The sequence below is a fragment of the Helianthus annuus genome, chromosome 8 (genome assembly GCF_002127325.2).
Source record: "Helianthus annuus cultivar XRQ/B chromosome 8, HanXRQr2.0-SUNRISE, whole genome shotgun sequence".
Classification (NCBI taxonomy): Eukaryota; Viridiplantae; Streptophyta; class Magnoliopsida; order Asterales; family Asteraceae; genus Helianthus; species Helianthus annuus.
The window spans coordinates 46,582,638-46,607,491 of record NC_035440.2 but is presented as its reverse complement, the minus strand read 5'-3'; the positions used below and the strand labels follow the sequence as shown (position 1 = coordinate 46,607,491).

The 24,854-nt window shown below is 39.7% G+C and overlaps 1 protein-coding gene and 1 long non-coding RNA gene across 2 annotated transcripts; both read left to right on the top strand.

The window, feature by feature from the left end:
- Positions 1-625: 625 nt before the first annotated feature.
- LOC110902056 lies at positions 626-2,878 on the top strand. Its single transcript, XM_022148795.1, has one exon. It carries the CDS (start codon positions 626-628, stop codon positions 2,876-2,878), a length of 2,253 nt encoding a protein of 750 aa, XP_022004487.1.
- An 849-nt stretch (positions 2,879-3,727) lies between these two features.
- LOC118481094 lies at positions 3,728-6,530 on the top strand. The gene is made up of 3 exons (XR_004864357.1): positions 3,728-4,828; positions 5,011-6,069; positions 6,134-6,530. It is a non-coding gene; the product is annotated as an uncharacterized LOC118481094 (long non-coding RNA).
- The last annotated feature ends 18,324 nt before the right edge of the window (positions 6,531-24,854 follow it).

The window sequence follows — 24,854 nt, the reverse complement described above, 5'->3', positions numbered from 1 at the left end:
CGCAGAGAAATTCGTAAGGCATAAAATGAAAACTGACTGAGCTTAACTATTCGATAAATTAACCCAAACAAGTTCATTGCTCCAGAAATGATGTAACCTGTATGTGTTAATCAGTTAATGTCTTGATCAAGTTTCAATTTTATCAATCTTGGTCCACAAATGTATGAAGAACTAATAAAACTAATAAAAATCTGATGAGATGGTTGACTACTCGACTTATCAGACATTAGACACCTTAACAACCACCTAACATTGGTCCTGGATTAGTTTATTGAATTCACACTGAATCTCCATTTAATTTGGTGGAAAGTGTCTGGAAAGTTCATTGTGTCATCCATACAACTTAAAATAGAGCAGGATATTGTTTATTATTTAAGACAATCGTAGAAGGCATTTAACCAAACATAACTTAAAGCCTTACCTTAATCCTTCCATATATATTGTTTCATATATTACCACAGCTTTTAAGTGATAATTCACACAATCATCATACACTCCTTTGATTTGTTTCATATAATGCCACAGCTTTTAAGCTCTGCATAATTCACACAATCTTCATAAACCCCTTTGATTTGATTTGTTTTAAATAACCATTTCCTTTCCTTTACTTGGAGGGAGCATAATTATGGGGGACACATATTTCCATCTTCTGCATAATCTGGACTCTTATATCTGCACCAGCATTACACAAACTCTTAAAGATTTCTTGACGGCATCATTGTACCAGGCATACATACAAAACAAGTACAGTAAACCTATGATGTTAATTGGGATTTATATTGCAATAGCTTCTCTTTTCTGCATCCTACCAATGGTGGCTGATCTATTACAAGGTTTCAAAACCAAAAAACTATGGTTTCCATGTAAATACTTTACTCTCAATGCTGCTTCCCTCACTGTCATAGCTGTTGCAATGAAGCTGCCTATGGATTTTAGCAATTCAATGCCACATGTTGTGGACCAGGCTGCAAGGCTCGGAAGCATGGCATTTATGTGCACAATGATGGCTAATTTATTGCCTTCTTTAGCAACCATGGACAGTAAGGAGCTTCTCACAAACATCATAGCTTTGGCTATTCTAGTAATCACCTTGGCTGTGAATGTTTCCATTCAAATAGTAACCGGTGTGGTTTCCCATGATGATGGTGAGTATTCCAGTATTCTAACTTTTTACAACTTGTTGATAGCAATCTTTTATGTGGCTATGCTACTCGCATTGTTGATGATACACACATGTTCAGCTTTAATGATTCTAAAGTCAAAAGAAATATTAGATCACAAATACAAAGCAGGGCATGAAACTGCTTTGAAGGATCTAGAGTTGCAACAACCAACGGTTGAGAAACTAAAGCTGCATGTCAGCAACCACTGGATCATGGCAGAAACTGGCAGCCCCCAATTTATGATAGTTTGCTCTGCTACAACCTCTGCTTCTGGGGTAATATGTGTTTCAAGCACTCTCCTACATGGTATTATTATGATGTACACAACACAACATATGATGGACTACGGGTCAGAATATAAAGGGTCAGTTTTAGTGATTCTTATAACACAGTTTATCGGAGTAATATTGGGTACGGTCGCTCCTGTTTCGAGATGTTTTGCACTCCTAAGCTTTAAAGTGTCTATAAAACAGATATGGAAACATATCAAGGTATTTAAAGTAGAGAGTTACTATACTCAGAGGTTAACTGATTGGAAACAGAGTAGCGTACCAGTTAAAGTCAGTAGCCGCAGATGCAAGATAGTCATTCAAGAACTAAAAGTCCTGAGTTTGAGCTGTTGTAAAGGATTCCAGAAGATGGTAGTGGTAGCATGCAATATGACAGCGCTGATCCCAGTTTTCACTGTAATTGGTGTCTTATGTTGTCTTCAATGCTGGAAAAGGTTAAAGGTCACGTTAAGCGCCTTCAATAATGTTTTGGTAGAGAGACCTGCTCAACTACAACACAATAAAGATCTTAGCCAGTATGTTCTACAACTTCAAGATGATATGGAGCTTGCTGAAAGAACATTGACAAGCATTTCAAAATCTGGGAACCATTTGATCCAAAAGGCTGAAAAGCAACAACCTAACAGTCTTATGAAACTTCTAGAAGAATACAGTGGCTTTGAAGGAGTTGGAAAGTATGACGTGCAACAAGGCCTGCCTTTACCTGAACAAAAGTATGTGGACTGCTGGAGCTTGCCAATAGTGACCTTGACAGCCATTGCCATATCTCTTCCTAATATCCAGAAACACATGGTTGATAGGTTGTTAAGGAGTGTGAGTGAAGGTCTTACATACGTCAAACATGTGGAAGAAACCCTCAATGCTACCGACGAATATGTAAGTAGCCAAAAGGTGGCTAGAACGTTGTGGCTAGAAGTTGAATTTTATCACAAATGGCTAGGATACAAGTTGTCGAACTCTGCTCAACAAGTTAATACAACAAAAGGGATTGTTCAATGGTTCAGTGATACGGCTAAAAACATGCTTACTGAGGTGGAGAGTAAGAATATGAAAGGCTCAGATGATAATTCAGTCTACATGTCGGCTTCTGCCAACTCAATGTACCGTCTCACCCAAACGATCCTAGTTTCCTACCATGCCAACATAGACCAGGTTAGCCAAGAGGAACTGCTTGTGCAGTTATCATCAATGATCTCTCACATATTGGCTGCTTGTCTCACCAACTTACCCCAAGTCATCGCAATGAAATGCCACACCAGTGTCATAGAGAAAAGGGAGGCAAGTGTACAAACTGCAGCCCTACTTCTTGGTGAGACTATGCAGATAATCAATAGCCTTCAAGATCGCGAGCTCCCAAGCTTGAATCTTGATGAGTTGCCATTTATTGACAAGTGGCGTGATTGTCTTTTGCATCCGTCTCCTTAAAAACAGTTATTTCTTACAAAAAAAGAAAAGCAAATCTTGTACTTAAAGTAATAAGGTGTGTTCATAAAGATTTGTCATACATTCTTTTCGTTTGACTGAAGATAGTCATCTGTTACTTGATCCTCTTTACCTGTTTTAAATTTCAACGGGTCAACATTAAAATTACACAAGTTTTTTTTTTCTTTTGGTCATATGATTAGATAATACGGAGAAAAATACGTGGATAGGATTGTATTTCAAACGGAAATATCTTATTGTCTCCTTTCATCTTAGATTTAACATAGTTAAAATTCAATACAAAGATGGAACTGTGGAATTACCTTTGCTTTAGGCCCCAGAAATCTTTCGATTCCCAAATTACATGTTAATGTTAAAATGTGAAACTATTACCTATATGCAACCAAAACCACACCTAACTTTGACTCACTACAGTTAGGCTTTTTGGATCCAAAATAACTAGTATCCCACATAGACAGTATATGAATTTTACTCCAATCCTCTAGTATAATATAAAGAAAAAATAAAAATTACTTAATCAATCCACCTATTTATTAACATAAACACTTTTGTACACATTAAATGAGATGTTTCAAGAAATAAAATATATGTTTAAATACGTAATTGTATTTTTCCTGAAAATATGTAATATACTTTAATATAACTTTGACTACGTCAATTGTATCAAAGTTTTCAGATATTACTTATGTCACTCTTACATTAATCTTTCATATAATTTTGTCTTGGTCGTTGGATTGTGTCGTGTCAATTGGGTAACACCTGCCTGCTTCTGAGAAAGTCACAGGTAGTTTCTAAACCACAAGTTTCATCTTTTTGATGAAGCTAAGAAAATTGTAACGCGTAAAATGAAAACAGATCGAGCTTAGCTTGTCGATAAACACAAACAAGTTCATAGCTCCAGAAATGATGCAACTTTTTATTTGTTGATGTCTTCAAGTATCAGTTTTATCAATATTGGTCCACAGATGTATGAAGAACTAATCAATTTAGGGTCTACATATTCACACACCCAACTCCCTATTTCCACACCCTTCAAGACGCCTCGTATAGGCCTATACGAGGCGTCTAGGGTTACTTTATCCAACCAACCACTGAACCTCGTACAACGTCACATCAGTCACATCAGACGGGGCATCTAGGCCGGTATGAGGGAGCAATACGAAGGTACTAAGACGCCTCGTATAGCCCTATACGAGGCGTCTTAAAGACTGATGTGACTATGTGTCTGGCATGTGACATAAAGCAATATGGGGCGTCTAGAGCTATACGAGGCGTCTATGTTTCATATAAAGAGCAAGTTACAGTGCATTGTTGGTCCACCCGAGCATTCCTTCTGTTTCTTCTACTATCTCTTCGAAACAAACTTTTGTTGTTTGCATTCGTGTTCTTATCATTGTGAATTGTTGAAATGTCATCATACTGGGACGACAACTATGTCTTTGGGCAGTATTCTAGCGACGCCTGGGTGCCCAAAAGCGTTCCGGCAACAGTTATTAGCTTAACTGTTTTAATTACTTGTTGTTTTAGTTAATTATTTACTAATGATGATACCATTTTTTTGAAGGAGTCTGGCGTTCCCGATTCTAACCAGCAAGAGGAGGTTGTGTTTAGTATACAAGGAAAACAAAATAGACCATTTCTAGATTTGAACATGCATCCCCCTGTTGATGAAACATCCCTGTAGATGACTCATATCATGCTGGTCAACCAAGTTATCCGGTGCAACAAGGGCATCCGGATTATGGATACGGGTGTGAATATTCTTACGTGCAACAACATTATCCTGATGGATACGTAGGAGACGGTGGTCATCAGCAATTCATTTCCCCGGGCGGTCCTTACGTTCAACAAAACAATCCGGACGTTGGAGGATATGGTGGATATGGTGGTGAGGCACCCCCCATCCCGGATAATCCGTACTTAAAAAAACAGGTATCAATTTTATTTTGTTATGTTAGGTAGAATTATTATTATTATTATTATTATTATTATTACTATTATTATTATTATTATTATTATTATTATTATTATTATTATTAAAATTTGTATTATTATTATTATTATTATTATTATTATTATTGTTATTAATATTGTTATTATTGTCGATCTTACAGGTTTTCAACTCTTTAGATGAACTAAAGAAACGGATACAAGAAATAGCAAACGCGGATGGTTTCGTTATTGTCACCCGTCGATCAAAGAAAATCGGGGGAAGGACCGGGAGGGTATGGCTTGAATGTGACCGTGGTGGTGAGCACCGCATTACAACAACACTTAGAAAAGCCGGAAGCAAAAAAAACCGGTTGCCCGTTTTACCTGCTGGTTGTGCCAGACCACCCGTATGAAACCTGGGAGATAAAAGAGGGAAAAATTGAACATAACCACGAACTTTGTAAGGACATGTCGGCCCACGCGTTTGTGCGAAAGGTTTACTCCAAGTGAAAAGAAACTGATCTAGCAGCTGACAGCTCAAAACATGGAGCCGCGCAAAATTTTTCAAACGATAAGGAAATAGGACCCCGACAGGTTTCATGTTCAGAAAGACGTTCAAAACGTTGTGGCGAAGATTAGAGCCGAACAAAGAGACGGATTGACTCCCATGCAGTCACTAGAAAACGTGCTGATAAACAACGAATTTATTTACGAGACACGGGAGGAACCCGGAACAGAGGTCGTAACAGAGATCTTCTTTCTTCATCGGTACTCGAGAGACATATGGCGTGCATTCCCCCACGCCTTGCTGATCGATTCGACGTACAAGACAAACATATACAATATGCCATTTGTCCAGATTGTTGGTATGACGCCTACTAACCATTCGTTTTGTATCACGCATGCCGTTGTATGTAAAGAACAGAGTGATAACTTTTTGTGGGTGCTTGAGAGGATCAAGTCAATGTTGGATGAATGTATGGAGCCACGTGTGATTGTAACGGGTAGAGACCTGGCCCTTATGGGCGCGTGTGCTAAAGTAATTCCAGACGCCTCCAGGCTTCTTTGCAGGTTTCACATACAACAGAATATTATGAAGCACTGCAAGAGTGCCTTCACAGAAGAAGACTGGGAAAAATTTTTGGCATTCTGGGGGTCATTGTGTGAGTCTCCATCCATACCCATCTACAAGTACCACTTGCGCAACCTGTAAAAGCAACTTGTGGAGTGCAAACGTTCAAGTAAGTTTTTTAATAACATATGACTCACCTATGTACATTTTAATAAATTATTTTTATTTTTTAGGGGTCTTCAATTACGTGTATGATAACCGGCTAAAAGACTATAAGTAGATGTTCGTCTTTGCGTGGACTGATAAGAGGCACAACTTTGGTAATCGTACCACAAACAGAGTTGAGAGCCAACACGCCAACTTAAAGAGATACGTCCATGATAGGAGCTCGCTGGACCGTATAGTTGGTTTTGTCTGGGATATAGTTGAGACATAGTACGGTGAAATAAGGAAGAGTTTTCGAGACAACACCGAAAAAATAATGAACCACCACAGACACCCGCTGTTTCAACACCTACTTGGAAGAGTATCCCATACAGCCCTAGACTTGTTGAGTGGAGATGTAACATTTGTGCTTGTAATCGTTGTGAACAGTTCAGTTATCAATAAAACAATGTTATTTGATCCCAATGTTTGTTTGGTTGTGTTTTACATTTTTCATATTTTGACTTTTGTTTAATTTCAAACTCTACATCGTTTTCTGGAGAATTATACGCTAACTGGTGCTTAAACGTACTCAGTTTAACGCGACAAATACTCCGAAACATCAACATATACTCAACATACCTTAAATAACCTTTACATAACTTAGAAATAAGTTTTGAAGGCTTTGGTGTAGCAAAAACAAGTTAATTCGCTTACAGGGACTAAACTTGACAAACTGCGAAAGTATGCCAATTTGAACTGTAACGAACATTCCAGAACATGTCCATAAGTTAAACATACCATAAATATCCTTTACATAGCTTAGAAATAGGCTTTGAGGGGTTTGGTATGCTAAAACAAACTTTTGGATCATTCAGGGGCTAAAAGTGTCAAAAAGTGCACAAGTTTGCACTTTTGTGCATAACTTACGTTCTGAATACATCCGGACATCCAAAAATTTATGTAAGCATCCTAATATTATTCCTTAGTGTTTGGCATGAGAAAAATCCATTCGTCGCGTCATTTGGATCATTTTTCGCGCTTATGCGCATTCCGTCGTAATTAAGCGAACATCGCGATCGTACGGCCAAACGAACCAACATCCGGCATATTTCTGAGCATGTTTCATGTCCACAATGTTTAGGCATCATTTTAGGGCCTTAAAGTTGGCTTTACGGGCCTTAGAAGTGTCGGAAATGGCTTAAACACGCAACAGGGACCAAAACTGCCAAAACTGAAACTTGTTGTCTGACCAGCACCTCTAGGCGGCCCGCATTAGTTTGGCCTGCACATGGAGGCGGGCCGCATGGGACTAACAGACCAGATTCAATGTTTGAATCCACTTGCAGTTGGCCTTTCGTTCGTTCAAGGGGTAATGCCCTTTCACCCAATCAAGAGCCAAGGACCATTTTCAGTAACCACAATATTTTGACAAGTGGACGCTTAGGATCGTGGCACGAAAATCAAGAAACGATCCTAACGGCTCTACTTTTCCTATAAATACCCCCCTTTTTGCTAAAAAGTCATACAATCTGATCAAAATGCTCTAAGTTGATGCCATTGCTTCATACATGAGCTCTTTGATCTAGATTAGCATTCGGGGACCCTCCGTAAGTATTCTTTCGTTCTTTTATTCGCTTTTCGAGTCCGAAAGTCAACATTTTGTTGACTTTCTGCATTGACCAGCCTATGGTCAACAAGAAGTTCGTGGAACTTCATAACGTGAGCGTGATCACGATGGTTATAGTCCGTAGTGACTATACCTATTGATTACCACGTTATCTAGGCTCAGTGACGAGTCGTAGTTTCGGCCAGAATGCGCATTCTTGCGTATTTTGTAACCAAACTACTCGTGAGCATCAAAGCCGTTTGTTTTGATGCCAAACCTATTTTCTAAACTTAGTTAAGCATGTTCTAACATGCTTAGCTCGTCACTTTTAGTTTAGTGCTTATATAGGGTCGTAAGGTAAGCGATCTAAACCATCACTTATACTTTCGAACCCGACCCATTTGGTCGATCATTAGGATCCGACCAAACACATTAGGTGACCATAGCTATAACCTTCCGAGGTTATACCTTGTGGTCACGATGTTAGGCGTTCCGAACGCGTTCTACGCGAACAACGCGTTAGGGTAGCATAAGCTACCTAAACGGGTCGTGATGGGCCGTAAGCACTTAGGTTAAGTTTCATTTTAGTATGTAGGCTTTGTTAAACCATATTACACGAGTCTCCATACTCATTTGGTTTACGAACCCGCATACTATCCGTTCCTCCGATTTTAGGTCCGGTATATTAACATAGCTACCTATTAGGTGCCGTTTGATATTCCGTAATCTAGCATTGTTTTTTTATTACACAAGAACTCCAAAGCAATTTCAGGTGAGTACATTGAACCCCTCTTTTACTGTTTTCCAAACTGTTTTGGGGTGAAACACATGTGCCTATCTGTTACATTCATGCTTTCCATGTTTTCACATCATATGCCTGCTATGTTGTTAGTACATTATAGTACACGATTTCATTACATTTCATGCTATGTATGCCCATTGTGTGCGTACTTAGTACAATTATTTACATTACATTCCTGTTGCATATGTTTACTCAGCATAGGGACACATTGATTTACATGAATATTTCTGTTGCATGTGTTTACTCAGCATATGGACACATTGATTTACATGAACATTTCTGTTGCATATGTTTACTCAGCATATGGACACATTGATTTACATGAACATTTCTGCTTCATATGTTTACTTAGCATACTTAGTACAGTTGTTTACATCACATGCCTTCATTTTGTTATGACATTTGGTTTGTTTAACATGGGACAATACATTCATTAACATTGATCACGCCGTTCGTTAGTAGGTAGTGGTACCATAGGAATTGACAACTCTCGTTCCTGAAATCCTGGGTTTGATAGGATTGTAAGGAATGACCGAATTCGATATACATAACTTGAATGTATGCATATTTCACAATTCCGCATAAATGTTAATCATGCATTTTTTCACAGAACATAACGTTGATTTAAACCACGTTTTACTTCAACGACTTGTTTTGTGCATTTTACATATGGTTTAAGTTGATACATTTCGCTTACCGTACATGACACATTTTGGGATACACATTACATGATTTACATTGAACATAAACACGTTGACATTAACATACACATTTGGTGGTTTACATTGAACATAGACATTTGACATGGTTTACACAATAACACTTGACAATTGAGTTATACAAGAACAATCTTACATGGTGGATGGTTTGGGTAAATGGTTTGAGTAACATGGAGTATGTAATATGATGCAAACATGGTGGATACGCCGCTGGTACTTCCTATATATAAATGTTTGTATAATATTACATATCTTAGCGTTATCTAAATCATTTCAGTTTAGACATATAACATTTATACAAATAACATACTTTTCATAAAACATTGTCTTACAAAACAACTTATCTTATTCAACTCATTTTACTAAGTTATTCATTTAACCTTACATTTATCTATACATATCATCTGATATTATCGTTTTTCAAATGGTTTACAAAGCGAGACAAATTACAAGGTTCATGACTGACTGTTATTAAACATTTCTTTAAAACTCAAGTCATGAATCCCACTTTCACAAAACCTATGTATCTCACAGGCATTTTTATGCTGACGTACCTACTTTCACATGTGTTTTCAGGAGCTGTTCCATAAGATGTTGATCACGATACTAGGGCGGACCTGTGCCTTAGAGACTAAAAATGAAGATAGAACTAGTATAACTATGTTTTAAATTCTGTACTTCCTTTTAAGACAATGTAACACCCGTGTTTGATAAATAAAATGTGACTTTAATTTCCATGGTTGTATAACAATTAATTATGTCCACAACACTCCCCGACGTTTTCCGTCGCGGTTGCATGTTATACGCGGTCGGGGTGTGACAGAAGAGTTGGTATCAAAGCCAATGGTTATAGGGAATTAGGTTATTAGTAATGCTTTGACCTAGACTATAACTTTCTAGGACCCTAACACAAGTTATCTTGTGTTTAGAGTTTAAAACATGCACATCACCTATCCTTAGGTGATAACCACAACGAGAACTTCGGTTCCGAATCCGCTTTGAAAATTAATCATCTGTTCGAGGATGATTGATTACTAGGTTTTGAACCCTCTGTTATATGGTTTTGAACCTCTTTGGGTTTCAAAAATCCCGTCAAAGTTTTGGGTTAATAGTGTGAACACGTGCGAACTGGAAGAGTGAATGACTGTACCCTGGGTTTTCTGTCTAAGGCTAGAGTGTTCGTACAAATCCACATAATCGGACCAGTCACTCTTACCTGGGAACTCTTGAGGTGAGTGTTCACTTATAGGCGAGCATGTCTTCGCGATACACTAATTCTGACCCATTTACTTTGACTAGACATTTCATGTCGCTTGTTTGCTTTGCGATGCATAACCGCCATCTTTGCTTTTGTTGATTTTGCTTCATCTCATTCTCTTCATCCAATCATCTCACTCGTTTCATTTCATGTTTTTCTCTTCTAGAATGCCTCCTCGACGCGACAACTAAATAGCTACTGCCGAGCTGGCAGAAATTATTGCGCAGCAGATGGCTGCTCAATTCCCAAATCTCTTTGCTCAATGGAACCAGGCCAACAACAACAACAATGGTACATGCAAATACAAGGATTTTAACTCGGCTAAGCCACTCAAGTTTAGTGGTTCTGAGGGAGCAACTGGGCTTCTTCAGTGGTTCGAGAGCATCGAGAACACTTTCCGTCATGTGCAGTGTCCTGACAATCGCAAGGTCGAGTTTTCTTTGAGTGTGTTTCAGAAGAGGGCTCTTACGTGGTGGAACGGGGTTATGAGAGATCAAGGTGCAGAAGTTGCTCTAGCTCAGACATGGGCTGAACTGAGAGCTCTTATGATGGGGGAGTTTTGTCCTCGTCATGAACAACGAGCGTTGGAGAAAGAATTTGATGTTTTGAAGCAAGATAGTGGCGAGCACAGGGCTTATACTGATAGGTTTGAGGAGTTGAGTCTGCTTTGCCCGACTATGGTTACCCCACTCGATAAGGCTATCGAAAGGTACATCGACGGCCTGCCTGACTCGGTACAAGACATCCTTACTGGTAGCAACCCTACCACACTCCGTCAGGCGATCGAGTTATCAGCGACGTTGACTGAGTCGCAGATTCGAAAGAATAAATTACACAGGAAGGGTGACAAGGGCAAGAAGCAGTCGGCTGACAAGGAAGATAGCAAGAAAGGTCAAAACAAGAATGGAAAGGATTCTGGTTCATCAAAAAGGTCAAGGAAGCGTAAGGCTTCCCAAAACTATGCTGTCACTGCCCAAGCTAACCAGGCAGCTCCCAACCAGTCTCCAGCAAAGAAGCCCTATTCAGGAAGTGCACCTTTGTGCAATCGATGCAACAGTCACCATCAGCCGCAATATCAGTGCCGTTTCTGTACTAACTGTGGGAAGTCGGGTCATCTTGCCGATGTTTGTCGGTTTGCTCAGAATCGCGCAGTTCAGAACCCTGCTCAACAAGTTGCTCAGCAACAGGGTCAGGCTGCACGACCAAACTACCCACCAGGTGCTTGTTATAACTGTGGGGATCTGACCCACTACAGAAATCGGTGTCCAAGACTAGCCAATCAGAACCAGCATGCAAACCAGAATCAGGCTCAGGCTCGAGGTCGAGTCTTCAACATGAATGCACAAGAGGCACAAGCAGACAACAAAGTGGTGAACGATACGTTCTTTATTAATAATCAGCCTGCATCTGTTCTTTTTGATTCGGGTGCCGACAAGAGTTTTGTGTCATTGTCTTTTGAGCCAATGCTTCGCGTGTCTAGAACGAAACTAGGTAAACCTTTGACAGTAGAGGTTGCCAGTGGTGAACCCATTGTTCTTAATTCGGTTCTACGCAACTGCCAGTTGAACCTTAACGACCATATTTTTCCTATTGACCTCACGCCAATGCAACTTGGAAGCTTCGACGTTATTGTGGGAATGGATTGGTTATCTAAGCATCGCGCAGAGATAGTTTGTTCTGAGAAGATTGTTCGTGTGCCGCTGTCGACAGGCGAGATCCTACAGGTTCATGGTGAGAAACCTGCCGGTGGTCTCAGACTTATGTCTTGTTTTAAAGCACGGAAGTATCTTCGGAAGAACTATGTGGCTTTCTTAGCACATGTTACAGCAGATAAAGGAAAGGGTAAGACTATTTCAGATATTCCTGTCGTTCGGGATTATTCTGAAGTTTTCCCTGAAGAGTTACCTGGTCTACCTCCAGCACGCCAAGTCGAGTTCCGTATTGATCTCGTACCTGGTGCAAATCCCATTGCCAGAGCTCCATACCGTCTTGCACCGTCTGAGATGCAAGAATTATCTAAACAGCTTCAGGAGCTCTCCGACAAAGGTTTTATCCGTCCTAGCTTTTCACCTTGGGGTGCTCCCGTTCTTTTTGTAAAGAAGAAGGATGGATCTTTTAGGATGTGTATCGATTATCGTGAGCTTAACAAGCTCACCATCAAGAATCGATATCCCCTACCTCGCATTGATGATCTCTTTGATCAATTGCAAGGCGCTTCTTACTTTTCAAAGATTGATCTGCGATCTGGATATCATCAACTCCGGGTGCATGAAGAAGATATTCCAAAAACAGCATTCCGCACTCGTTATGGGCATTATGAGTTCACAGTCATGCCATTCGGTTTGACTAGTGCTCCTGCTGTTTTCATGGACTTAATGAATAGGGTCTGCAAACCTTACTTGGATAAGTTCATCATCATTTTTATTGATGACATCTTGATATATTCTAAGACGCGAGACGACCATGAGCAACATCTCCGTCTTACTTTGGAACTCCTAAAGAAAGAGTAACTTTTCGCAAATTCTCCAAGTGTGAATTCTGGCTTAAAGAAGTTCAATTCTTAGGACATATTGTCAACGAACAAGCTATTCACGTAGATCCCTCCAAGATCAGTGCGATTAGGGATTGGGATACACCTACTACTCCTACTGAAGTTCGTTCTTTTCTTGGTTTAGCGGGTTATTATCGCCGCTTCATTGAGAACTTCTCAAAGATTGCAGTTCCTCTAACTGCTCTAACTCAGAAGAACAAGCCATTTGATTGGGGATTCAAACAAGAGGAAGCGTTTCTGACTTTGAAACAAAAGCTTTGCGACGCGCCTGTCCTAACATTGCCTGAGGGCAATGATGATTTCGTCGTTTATTGCGACGCATCTAAATTAGGCCTTGGCTGCGTCCTGATGCAAAGAAACAAAGTCATAGCATACGCATCAAGGCAGTTGAGGATACATGAGAAGAACTACACCACCCATGATCTTGAGTTGGGTGCAGTTATCTTCGCTCTTAAGATCTGGAGACACTATTTGTACGGTACAAAATGTGTGGTTTTCACGGACCACAAAAGTCTTCAACATATCTTTAATCAAAAGGAACTCAACATGAGGCAAAGACGTTGTGTTGAACTTCTAAACGACTACGACTGCGAGATTCGCTACCATCCTGGTAAGGCGAATGTCGTAGCCGATGCATTGAGTCGCAAGGAACGTACTAAGCTTCATTGTGTTCGTGTCCAATCTGTTATCCAAGCTCAAACCGATATCCAAGCCCGTATTTCTCAGGCTCAACAATCTTGTGTTTCACAAGGTTTGATGGATAAGGAATTTCCTTATCACATAACACCTGCTCTTGTACTGAAGGACAATGGATCGTATTACTTCATGGACCGTTTCTGGGTCCCAAGCCAAGATAATCTTCGTACCTTGCTTATGGATGAAGCCCATAAATCTCGTTATTCTATTCATCCTGGCTCAAATAAGATGTATAAAGATCTTCGTATCCAGTATTGGTGGCCTGGTATGAAGAAAGACATTGCCTTATATGTATCAAAATGCCTTACCTGTCTTAAGGTTAAGGCTGAACATCAGCGTCCTTCGGGTTTATTGTAGCAACCAGAGATCCCAGTTTGGAAATGGGAAAACATTACTATGGATCTCATTACTAAACTCCCGCGCACAAAGAAAGGTCACGATGCCATCTGGGTAGTTGTTGATCGTCTTACTAAATCAGCGCATTTCTTGCCAATTCGTGAGGATTTTCGGCTGACAAACTTGCTCAAATCTACGTAGATGAAATCGTAGCTCGACATGGTGTTCCTTTGAACATCATTTCTGACAGAGACGCTCGTTTCACTTCTCATTTTTGGAGAACCATGCAATCTGCTATGGGGTCCCAACTTAATCTGAGCACAGCTTATCATCCGCAAACGGATGGTCAATCTGAAAGAACAATCCAGACACTGGAGGATATGCTTAGAGCTTGTGTGATAGATTTTGGTGGTAGTTGGGATTCACATCTTCCATTGATTGAATTCTCCTACAACAACAGTTATCACTCCAGCATCAACATGGCTCCTTTCGAGGCTCTCTATGGTCGAAAATGTCGTTCACCAGTCTGCTGGAATGAGATTGGTGAGGCTCAACTTACTGGACCTACCCTCATTTTAGAGACAACAGATAAGGTTAAGAAAGTACGTGATAGCCTTCAGACAGCTAGAAGCCGTCAGAAGAGTTACGCGGACCTAAAACGCAAACCCTTGGATTTTCAAGTCGGTGATCGTGTATTACTTAAGGTCTCACCTTGGAAAGGTGTGATCAGATTTGGAAAGAAAGGAAAACTTGCTCCTAGATACGTTGGACCATTCAAGATCGTTGAAAGAATCGGTAAGGTAGCCTACAGACTTGAGTTACCTCCTGAACTTGGAAATGTTCATCCAACCTTTCACGTGTCCAATCTCAAGAGGTGTTTAGCTGATGAGAACCTCCACATACCGCTTGACGAAATTCGTGTTGATAAAACTCTGAAATTTGTTGAGAAACCAGTGGAAATCATGGAACGTGAAGTCAAGTGACTTAAACGCAAGCGCCTTCCTTTGGTCAAGGTTCGCTGGGAATCCAAACGTGGCCCGAGTTTACTTGGGAACGTGAAGATCAAATGAAGGCAAAATATCCGCATCTTTTTCTACGAGTTTCCTCTAAATAAATTTCGGGACGAAATTTCCACAAGTAGGGGAGACTGTAACATTTGTGCTTGTAATCGTTGTGAACAGTTCAGTTATCAATAAAACAATGTTATTTGATCCCAATGTTTGTTTGGTTGTTTTTTACATTTTTCTTATTTTGAATTTTGTTTAATTTCAAACTCTACATCGTTTTCTGGAGAATTATACGCTAACTGGTGCTTAAACGTACTCAGTTTAACGCGACAAATACTCCGGAACATCAACATATACTCAACATACCTTAAATAACCTTTACATAACTTAGAAATAAGTTTTGAAGGCTTTGGTGTAGCAAAAACAAGTTAATTCGCTTATAGGGACTAAACTTGACAAACTGCGAAAGTATGCCAATTTGAACTGTAACGAACATTCCGGAACATGTCCATAAGTTAAACATACCATAAATATCATTTACATAGCTTAGAAATAGGCTTTGAGGGGTTTGGTATGCTAAAACAAACTTTTGGATCATTCAGGGGCTAAAAGTGTCAAAAAGTGCACAAGTTTGCACTTTTGTGCATAACTTACGTTCTGAATACATCCGGACATCCAAAAATTTATGTAAGCATCCTAATATTATTCCTTAGTGTTTGGCATGAGAAAAATCCATTCGTCGCGTCATTTGGATCATTTTTCGCGCTTATGCGCATTCCGTCGTAATTAAGCGAACATCGCGATCGTACGGCCAAACGAACCAACATCCGGCATATTTCTGAGCATGTTTCATGTCCACAATGTTTAGGCATCATTTTAGGGCCTTAAAGTTGGCTTTACGGGCCTTAGAAGTGTCGGAAATGGCTTAAACACGCAACAGGGACCAAAACTGCCAAAACTGAAACTTGTTGTCTGACCAACACCTCCAGGCGGCCTGCATTAGTTTGGCCTGCACATGGAGGCGGGCCGCATGGGACTAACAGACCAGATTCAATGTTTGAATCCACTTGCAGTTGGCCTTTCGTTCGTTCAATGGGCAATGCCCTTTCACCCAATCAAGAGCCAAGGGCCATTTTCAGTAACCACAACATTTTGACAAGTGGACGCTTAGGATCGTGGCACGAAAATCAAGAAACGATCCTAACGGCTCTACTTTTCCTATAAATACCCCCCCCCTTTTGCTAAAAACTCACACAATCTGATCAAAATTCTCTAAGTTGATGCCATTGCTTCATACCTGAGCTCTTTGATCTAGATTAGCATTCGGGGACCCTCCGTAAGTATTCTTTCGTTCTTTTATTCGCTTTTCGAGTCCGAAAGTCAACGTTTTGTTGACTTTCTGCATTGACCAGCCTATGGTCAACAAGAAGTTCGTGGAACTTTATAACGTGAGCGTGATCACGATGGTTATAGTCCGTAGTGACTATACCTACTGATTACCACGTTATCTAGGCTCAGTGACGAGTCGTAGTTTTGGCTAGAATGCGCATTCTTGCGTATTTTGTAACCAAACTACTCGTGAGCATCAAAGCCCTTTGTTTTGATGCCAAACATGTTTTCTAAACTTTGTTAAGCATGTTCTAACATGCTTAGCTCGTCACTTTTAGTTTAGTGCTTATATAGGGTCGTATGGTAAGCGATCTAAACCATCGCTTATACTTTCGAACCCGACCCATTTGGTCGATCATTAGGATCCGACAAAACACATTAGGTGACCATAGCTATAACCTTCCGAGGTTATACCTTGTGGTCGCGATGTTAGGCGTTCCGAACGCGTTCTACGCGAACGACGCGTTAGGGTAGCATAAGCTACCTAAACGGGTCGTGATGGGCCGTAAGCACTTAGGTTAAGTTTCATTTTAGTATGTAGGCTTTGTTAAACCATATTACACGAGTCTCCATACTCGTTTGGTTTACGAACCCGCATACTATCCGTTCCTCCGATTTTAGGTCCGGTATATTAACATAGCTACCTATTAGGTGCCGTTTGGTATTCCGTGATCTAGCATTGTTTGTTTATTACACAAGAACTCCAAAGCAATCTCAGGTGAGTACATTGAACCCCTCTTTTACTGTTTTCCAAACTGTTTTGGGGTGAAACACATGTGCCTATCTGTTACATTCATGCTTTCCATGTTTTCACATCATATGCCTGCTATGTTGTTAGTACATTATAGTACACGATTTCATTACATTTAATGCTATGTATGCCCATTGTGTGCGTACTTAGTACATTGATTTACATTACATTCCTGTTGCATATGTTTACTCAGCATATGGACACATTGATTTACATGAACATTTCTGTTGCATATGTTTACTCAGCATATGGACACATTGATTTACATGAACATTTCTGTTGCATATGTTTACTCAGCATATGGACACATTGATTTACATGAACATTTCTGCTTCGTATGTTTACTTAGCATACTTAGTACAATTATTTACATCACATGCCTTCATTTTGTGATGACATTTGGTTTGTTTAACATGGGACAATACATTCATTAACATTGATCACGCCGTTCGTTAGTAGGTAGTGGTACCATAGGAATTGACAACTCCCGTTCCTGAAATCCTGGGTTTGATAGGATTGTAAGGAATGACCGAATTTCGATATACATAACTTAGATAAACCTTTAATTTGTTTAAGGGTTTATCGCCACAGTCTCAAGGCTTGGATGTATGCATATTTCACAATACCGCATAAATGTTAATATCAATAGAGCATGCATTTTTTCACAGAACATAACATTGATTTAAACCACGTTTTACTTCAACGACTTGTTTTGTGCATTTTACATATGGTTTAAGTTGATACATTTCGCTTACCGTACATGACACATTTTGGGATACACATTACATGATTTACATTGAACATAAACACGTTGACATTGACATACACATTTGGTGGTTTACATTGAACATAGACATTTGACATGGTTTACACAATAGCACTTGACAATTGAGTTATACAAGAACAATCTTACATGGTGGATGGTTTGGGTAAATAGTTTGAGTAACGTGGAGTATGTAATATGATGCAAACATGGTGGATACGCCGCTGGTACTTCCTATATATAAATGTTTGTATAATATTACATATCTTAGCGTTATCTAAATCATTTCAGTTTAGACATATAACATTTATACAAATAACATACTTTTCATAAAACATTGTCTTACAAAACAACTTATCTTATTCAACTCATTTTACTAAGTTATTCATTTAACCTTACGTTTATCTATACATATCATCTGATATTATCGTTTTTCAAATGGTTTACAAAGCGAGACAAATTACAAGGTTCATGACTGACTGTTATTAAACATTTCTTTAAAACTCAAGTCATGAATCCCACTTTCACAAAACCTATGTATCTCACAGGCATTTTTATGCTGACGTACCTACTTTCACATGTGTTTTTAGGAGCTGTTCCATAAGATGTTGATCACGATACTAGGGCGGACCTGTGCCTTAGAGACTAAAAATGAAGATAGAACTAGTATAACTATGTTTTAAATTCTGTACTTCCTTTTATGACAATGTAACACCCGTGTTTGATAAATAAAATGTGACTTTAATTTCCATGGTTGTATAACAATTAATTCTGTCCACAACACTCCCCGACGTTTTCCGCCGCGGTTGCATGTTATACGCGGGCGGGGTGTGACAAGAGAGGCACTTAGGAAGCTAGATGTCTTGGAGCGCTATCATTCATCATGTGGTTGCCAGATGTGGTACAGTTGTGGGTTGCCGTGTGCTTGTAGGCTAGAAAAGTACCTACAAGCAGGTAATAATTGTTAAACGTACAACACTTATGTGATATATTTCCGTTAATCATGTGACTTAAACAATGTTGTTTTAAACCGTGCAGCGCGTCCGATTCAACTCGAAGACATAGACGTCTTCTGACGGAAGCTTAACTTCCAAAGTTGTAAATTGATAGAAATGACGTTGACGTGGTCGAAGAGCTAAATATTGTTAGACAACAATTAGAGTCGCACCCCCCAGCTAAGAAAAAAAGCCTGATGTCAAAGATTAAAACGGTGTAGGCTCCACAGAAATCTACCAAGAAACCACCGGTTGTCCAACAAAATACCCGTGGCCGACCAACAACAAAGTAGGTACAACAAAATTTTGGACGAGACCTCTCGTATAGATGAAGAATTGAGGAGAAGCTCCTTCGGTGATGCAAACACATGCTTTGAAGGTTCTTGACAAAGTAAATACGATAACCCTCGCCACAGCTCGTACGTTCCGTCACAGGCCTCTCAACAGTCGGTTATAAGGTCTCAAAAACCCAAAGCGAGCCTAAGCCGTTCAAATAGTTCTAAGAAGAAAGGAACACGAGATGATAATGATTTTCCTTTAATAATTGGGGACGAGAACGTGGGAATCATCAAACAGTTTAAGTCTGCTATTCCGCCAGTGTTTCACCCGCACATCTCGTGCATACGAGATGTGAGGCCGGGCGGTCATTGTGGGTTTCGGTCTGTGGCTGTGAGCTTAGGTATGGATCAGAGTTCATGGGGGCTCATTCGAAGGGACCTTGTCCAAGAAATGGATCAGAACAAATCGATCTTATTCCCAATATCTGAAGAATGGGATGAAGGATATTTTTACACGCATTGTTAGGGCCCAATTTGGGATTTAGTGTCCGGTTGTCCCCCGGATCACTGGATGGACTTCCCCTTAGTAGGGCTTCTTATTGCACAAACGTACAGTATCGGGGTGCACCTGTTAAGCATGGGTGCGAGTTCCACTTTCTTCCCGATGTTAAGTCCTCCGGCTAATCAACAACCACTATTCATAACGCTTGCACATGTTAACGAGAACCACTTCATACATGTTAAGCTGGAAGGGGATTATCTAATGCCACCAACACACGGGCTATGGTTGAACCGCCGAAGACCCCATACGGAACAATGGGAAGATATGTACTTGCCACGTCTAGAATCGTACGCATCGATAATGAATCCGCCACCAAGATCAAACCTAGTCTTAATTACATCGACAGTGATACGGAAGAATGATTTTTGTAATTAATAGGATTTTTTGTATCGATAATTATTCTTATTGTAATTAATAAGATTTTTTGTATTAATTTCTATATATTTTTTTTATAATTACAGTTGCACAAAACAATTTAATAAGATTTTTTTAAAAATTTCTATCATTTTTTTTATAATTAGAATTGATTAAAACAATTTAATAAGATTTTTGTTCATATTTTTATCATTTTTTTATAATTACAAAAAATACAGATATACGCCTCGTATAGACCTAGACGGGTCGTTTATGGATTGTCAAAAGACCATTTTACCCCTGATGCCCCGTACAGGCCTAGACTGGTAGTCTATTTTGAGCAGCATATTTGTTTTGAATTTTGAAAAGTGGACGCCTCATATTGACCTAGACGGGTCGTCTATGTTGGGCGGCAACATTTTTTTTTAAACTTGAATTTTCAAAAGTTTTTATTGAATTACCATTAACCCCTGAGATTCCCCCAGTATAGGCCTCAAGCAGGGGCACAAAGGTAATTTTAAAAAGTGGTCGCCATGTATAGACCTAGACGGGTCATATATGATGGGCAGCAACTTTTTGGGGGTTTTTTTAATAATTAAAAAGGTTTTAGTAAATTACCATTTTACCCCTTTATTGCCCCCAGTATAGGCCACATTCAGGGGTAAAATGGTAATTAACCATTTCAGAAATATCTTTTTTGGAATGGTTAATTACCATTTTACCCCTGAATAAGACCTATACTGGGGCAAAACAGGGGTAAAATGGTAATTATAAAAAAAGCATAGACGGGTCGTCTAGGTCTATACGAGGCGTCTATGCCACGTAGTATAACAGGGGGAGACCTAGACGCCCCTGCATAACACCCAAACCAAATACAAAAACACACATACGCTACATATACGGATATACGTGATTGGATCGTATTCGGACCATATTTTCGACGATTGAAGCATCCCTGGTACGTATTCAACTCGTAGTTTTGTATTCTTCATTCGTTTTTGCCTTGATTCTTAGGATTGCCCTGATTCTTAGATTTAGGTGGGTTGGGTGTTGTTGCTTGATGTTGAAGATGAAACAGATAGAACAGGACGCCGCGTCTAGGGCTATACGAGGCATAGACGGGGCACAAATTTTTTTGCATTTATTATTATTATTATTATTATTATTATTATTATTATTATTATTGCTGTTTTTATTATTATTATTGTTATTATTATTATTATTATTATTATTTTATATATTATTATTATTAGTATTATTATTTTATTTATTATTATTATTATTATTATTATTATTATTTTACTATTATTATTGTTATTATTAATATTATTATTGTTATTATTATTATTGTTATTATTATTATTATTGTTGTTATTATGATTATTATAATTATAATTATTATTGTAATTATTATTATTACTTATTATTATTATTATTATTATTATTATTATTATTATTATTATTATTATTATTATTATTATTATTATACGGTATTTATTTGCAGATTGATTATGGAGGACGATGAGATTCAGATGGAGATTAATGGGGCACCGCCGGGGGATCAGCCGGTGTTGCGGGGTCCGCGACGGTGCCGACGGAGGCGGCCACCGCCTTCGGATCCGCTGCAGGGTCACCCGTATCTAGAGTTTCTCGACGGCACCCCCGCCTCCCGTCATTGCCAGAAGCTTAGGAGGATGCACATTGGAGCGCATGCAACGATCGATTGGGATGCGATAGATGAGATTAGTGAGACGCCTAGAGTGCGTCAGTTTATACATGTCAATTCGCCGTGGCATCGTCTTTTTGAGTTGGCGCACCCGCTGAGTTACAGGGAGCTGCTGGTCGAGTTCCTATCGTCATTCACATTTCACCCTCCTGGGGCCGCAGCCGCCTGCCAGCCAGATGCTCTTTCCTCTCTGCCTGAGGTTTCTTTCAGGCTTGCTGGCGTTTGGCGTTCGATAACGCTAGCACAGTTTGCGGTCATTGTGGTTTATACAGGCAGGAGGAGATCAAGACTGACATTTATATAGGGGGGTTAGGAGTGGTTGATAGACCCACTCTTTTAGGTTTTTGGTAGGTGGTTGCAGGGGAAAATACTTCGGAGCACGACAAGTCGAAGGGGAGGGTTTCATATATTTGTGACCCATTGTACAGGTACGTACGTTTATTACAGTAATTATTGTGATTATGTGTATTGTTTTTTAATTTCTGTTTCTGTATTTCGCTAACATTATCTGCAGGTATATGCACCATATGCTCGCTTCTTCTATTACAGGGCGCGGCTACAACCGTGAGTAGTGTACGACCACAGATCTTTTTTTCTTTTATTGTTTGTTGTACAAGAGGCCGTGCGCAATAGCACACGGTCTAGCCCAGTACTACGCCTCCGCCCATCACCGGCAGGAGCGGGGATTTTTGTATGGCGGCGCGTACGTGACCATCATTGCCCGTTCATTGGGCCTCATACCGGAGTAGGACCCACATTTACGGACGCCGCCCGTCATGCCGACGCGGATGGGTTTTTAGTCGCTGTGGGGGATAGGACTGATTAAGAGGTTCGTCGTTGGCCCACGGTTTAAAAACCGCACAGGGGGCATATGGATAGAGGTCCCCCTACCAGAGCAGTTCGAGTTAGTCTATCCTCTGGCAGATCCTGCTGCAGTGCTGCTGCCGGACCCTCCGGTGAATTTAGACGGTCCAGCGATACCACAGCCACCACCACCTCCCGGGGCACCTCAGTTTCCACGTCACGTTATTCCAGGTCATTCCCGGGAGCTGCAGTACATCCGGAGATACGAGCCGAGCTTGACATGCTCAACGATTTGATAGGTTGATTGGTTCGGGCCGAGTAGGATAGACGAGAGAGAGAGAGAGAGAGAGAGAGAGAGAGAGAGAGAGAGAGAGAGAGAGAGAGAGAGAGAGAGAGAGAGAGAGAGAGAGGGGTTACCCCCGATACCGCTCCCACCACCTCGAGCACCACATCAACAGCAACAACCGCAGCAGTCAGATCCATATTCGGAGCCTGATGCATAGACCAGTTGTAGTTTTTATTTTTGTTATGGATGTACAAACTTATCTTATATATTTTTGTTATGAATGTACAAAAGTTATCTTATATATGTCATATTTACGTTTGTTTTCAGTTATTTGGTTACTTAATGATTGTTGTCTTAAATTGATATAATACGGAAACAATATATGTTTTGAATATAATACTGTGACAACTCGAATTTCCAAGATTTCCATTTCGCATTTATTGCACGTTCATGTATTGTTTAGCTGTTTATTTGCACAATTGATTGCTATAGAATTGTATACGTTTTGATACAATGAAGTGTATTGTGTGATTGTGCATGACTATGTGTTAATTGTGATAAACTTGTCAAATGTATAAACTTGGTGGTGAAACTGTGAAATTAATTGAGATTGTGCACTCTTGTAAAATAGAATAATGGAGGGTGTAAAGAGTTATTAGTGAAACCTAAATCATACTTAACCCTAATCTCATTTCACTAATCATTTTCACAAACCAAAACACGTACTATACTCTCTAATCTCCTAGCAATCATCACCATCATCATTGGCAAGGGCTATTCATCACTTTCGATTCCACATTTCTCTAGAATCATTCAAGGTAATTGTTTATAGATTATTGTAATACTTGTAAACCTAATTGATTATTTGATTGCATAAATTCTTGATTCTTGTAATATGTGCAAACCCTAGTTTTCATATGATAGTTCGGTGATTGATTGATGTTTGATTATTGTGAAATGGGTGTGGTTGATGTGGAATCATTGTTTGATGATTAAGATGTAAGATACGTAGAATGGTCGATTGATAATTGAACAGTTCGCTGTGAAAATGTATGAATTAGGGTTTTGAGTCGTATGAAAACGTAACTGATACAATCGTGATTTATTTTAGTCTGAGCTTTGTGAATGTGTCCGAGCTTTATAAAATGCTTGTTATGTCCGATGTTTAACTTTGTAAAAGGACCGAGTTTAGTGATGAATCATCAAGGTCCGACCTTTATGCATGCTACAAGATGTCCGAGTTTCATCATGGCAGCCCTAGTCCGAGTTTTAATGGGCTTACCTTGTCCGAGTTTAATGAATAAAAGGTGGCCCGAGTTTAATGATGTATGCAAAGTCCGAGTTTTGTAGCCAACACACATGTCCGAGTTTAACTCAAGACACTTACCCGACCTTGCAAGTCACAAGGGGGTCCGAGTTTAAGGGAGACTTATGTCCGAGTTTTACTTAATGACCAAGGGTCCGAGTTTTAACCCTTGGTGGTCCGAGTTTCCTTGCTCTTTATGTTGTCCGAGTTTTGTGAAGCCTTCCCATGGTCTGACCTTTAACCCTCACTTTGTGTTGGCCGAGTTTTGAACCCACACCCCTTATCCGAGTTTAAACCCCCCCTTAGGTCCGAGTTTTATATTACCTTACAAGTGGTCCGACTTTTAAACAGGGGAAACCCCCCCCCCCCCCCACACTTGTCTGATGTTGTGTAACTGTCTGATGCTGTGTAATTGTCTGATGATGTGTAACTGCCTGATGTTGTGTAATGATCAAATTGAAACAAGTAGCTGCATGATATATTATGCTAATTCTGTTAAGCTGTGTATGACACTTTGATTTCCTGACTTCGTTAAACATGTGAAGTTATTTACACTGTTAAATGTATAAAGCGTGTTAACAGTGGCCACTAGATTAATATACACGTAGGATTAAACCG

What these genes read in the sequence shown, in the direction of transcription:
- LOC110902056 (XM_022148795.1), top strand. Translation starts at nt 626, where the DNA reads ATGGGGGACACATATTTCCATCTTCTGCATAATCTGGACTCTTATATC.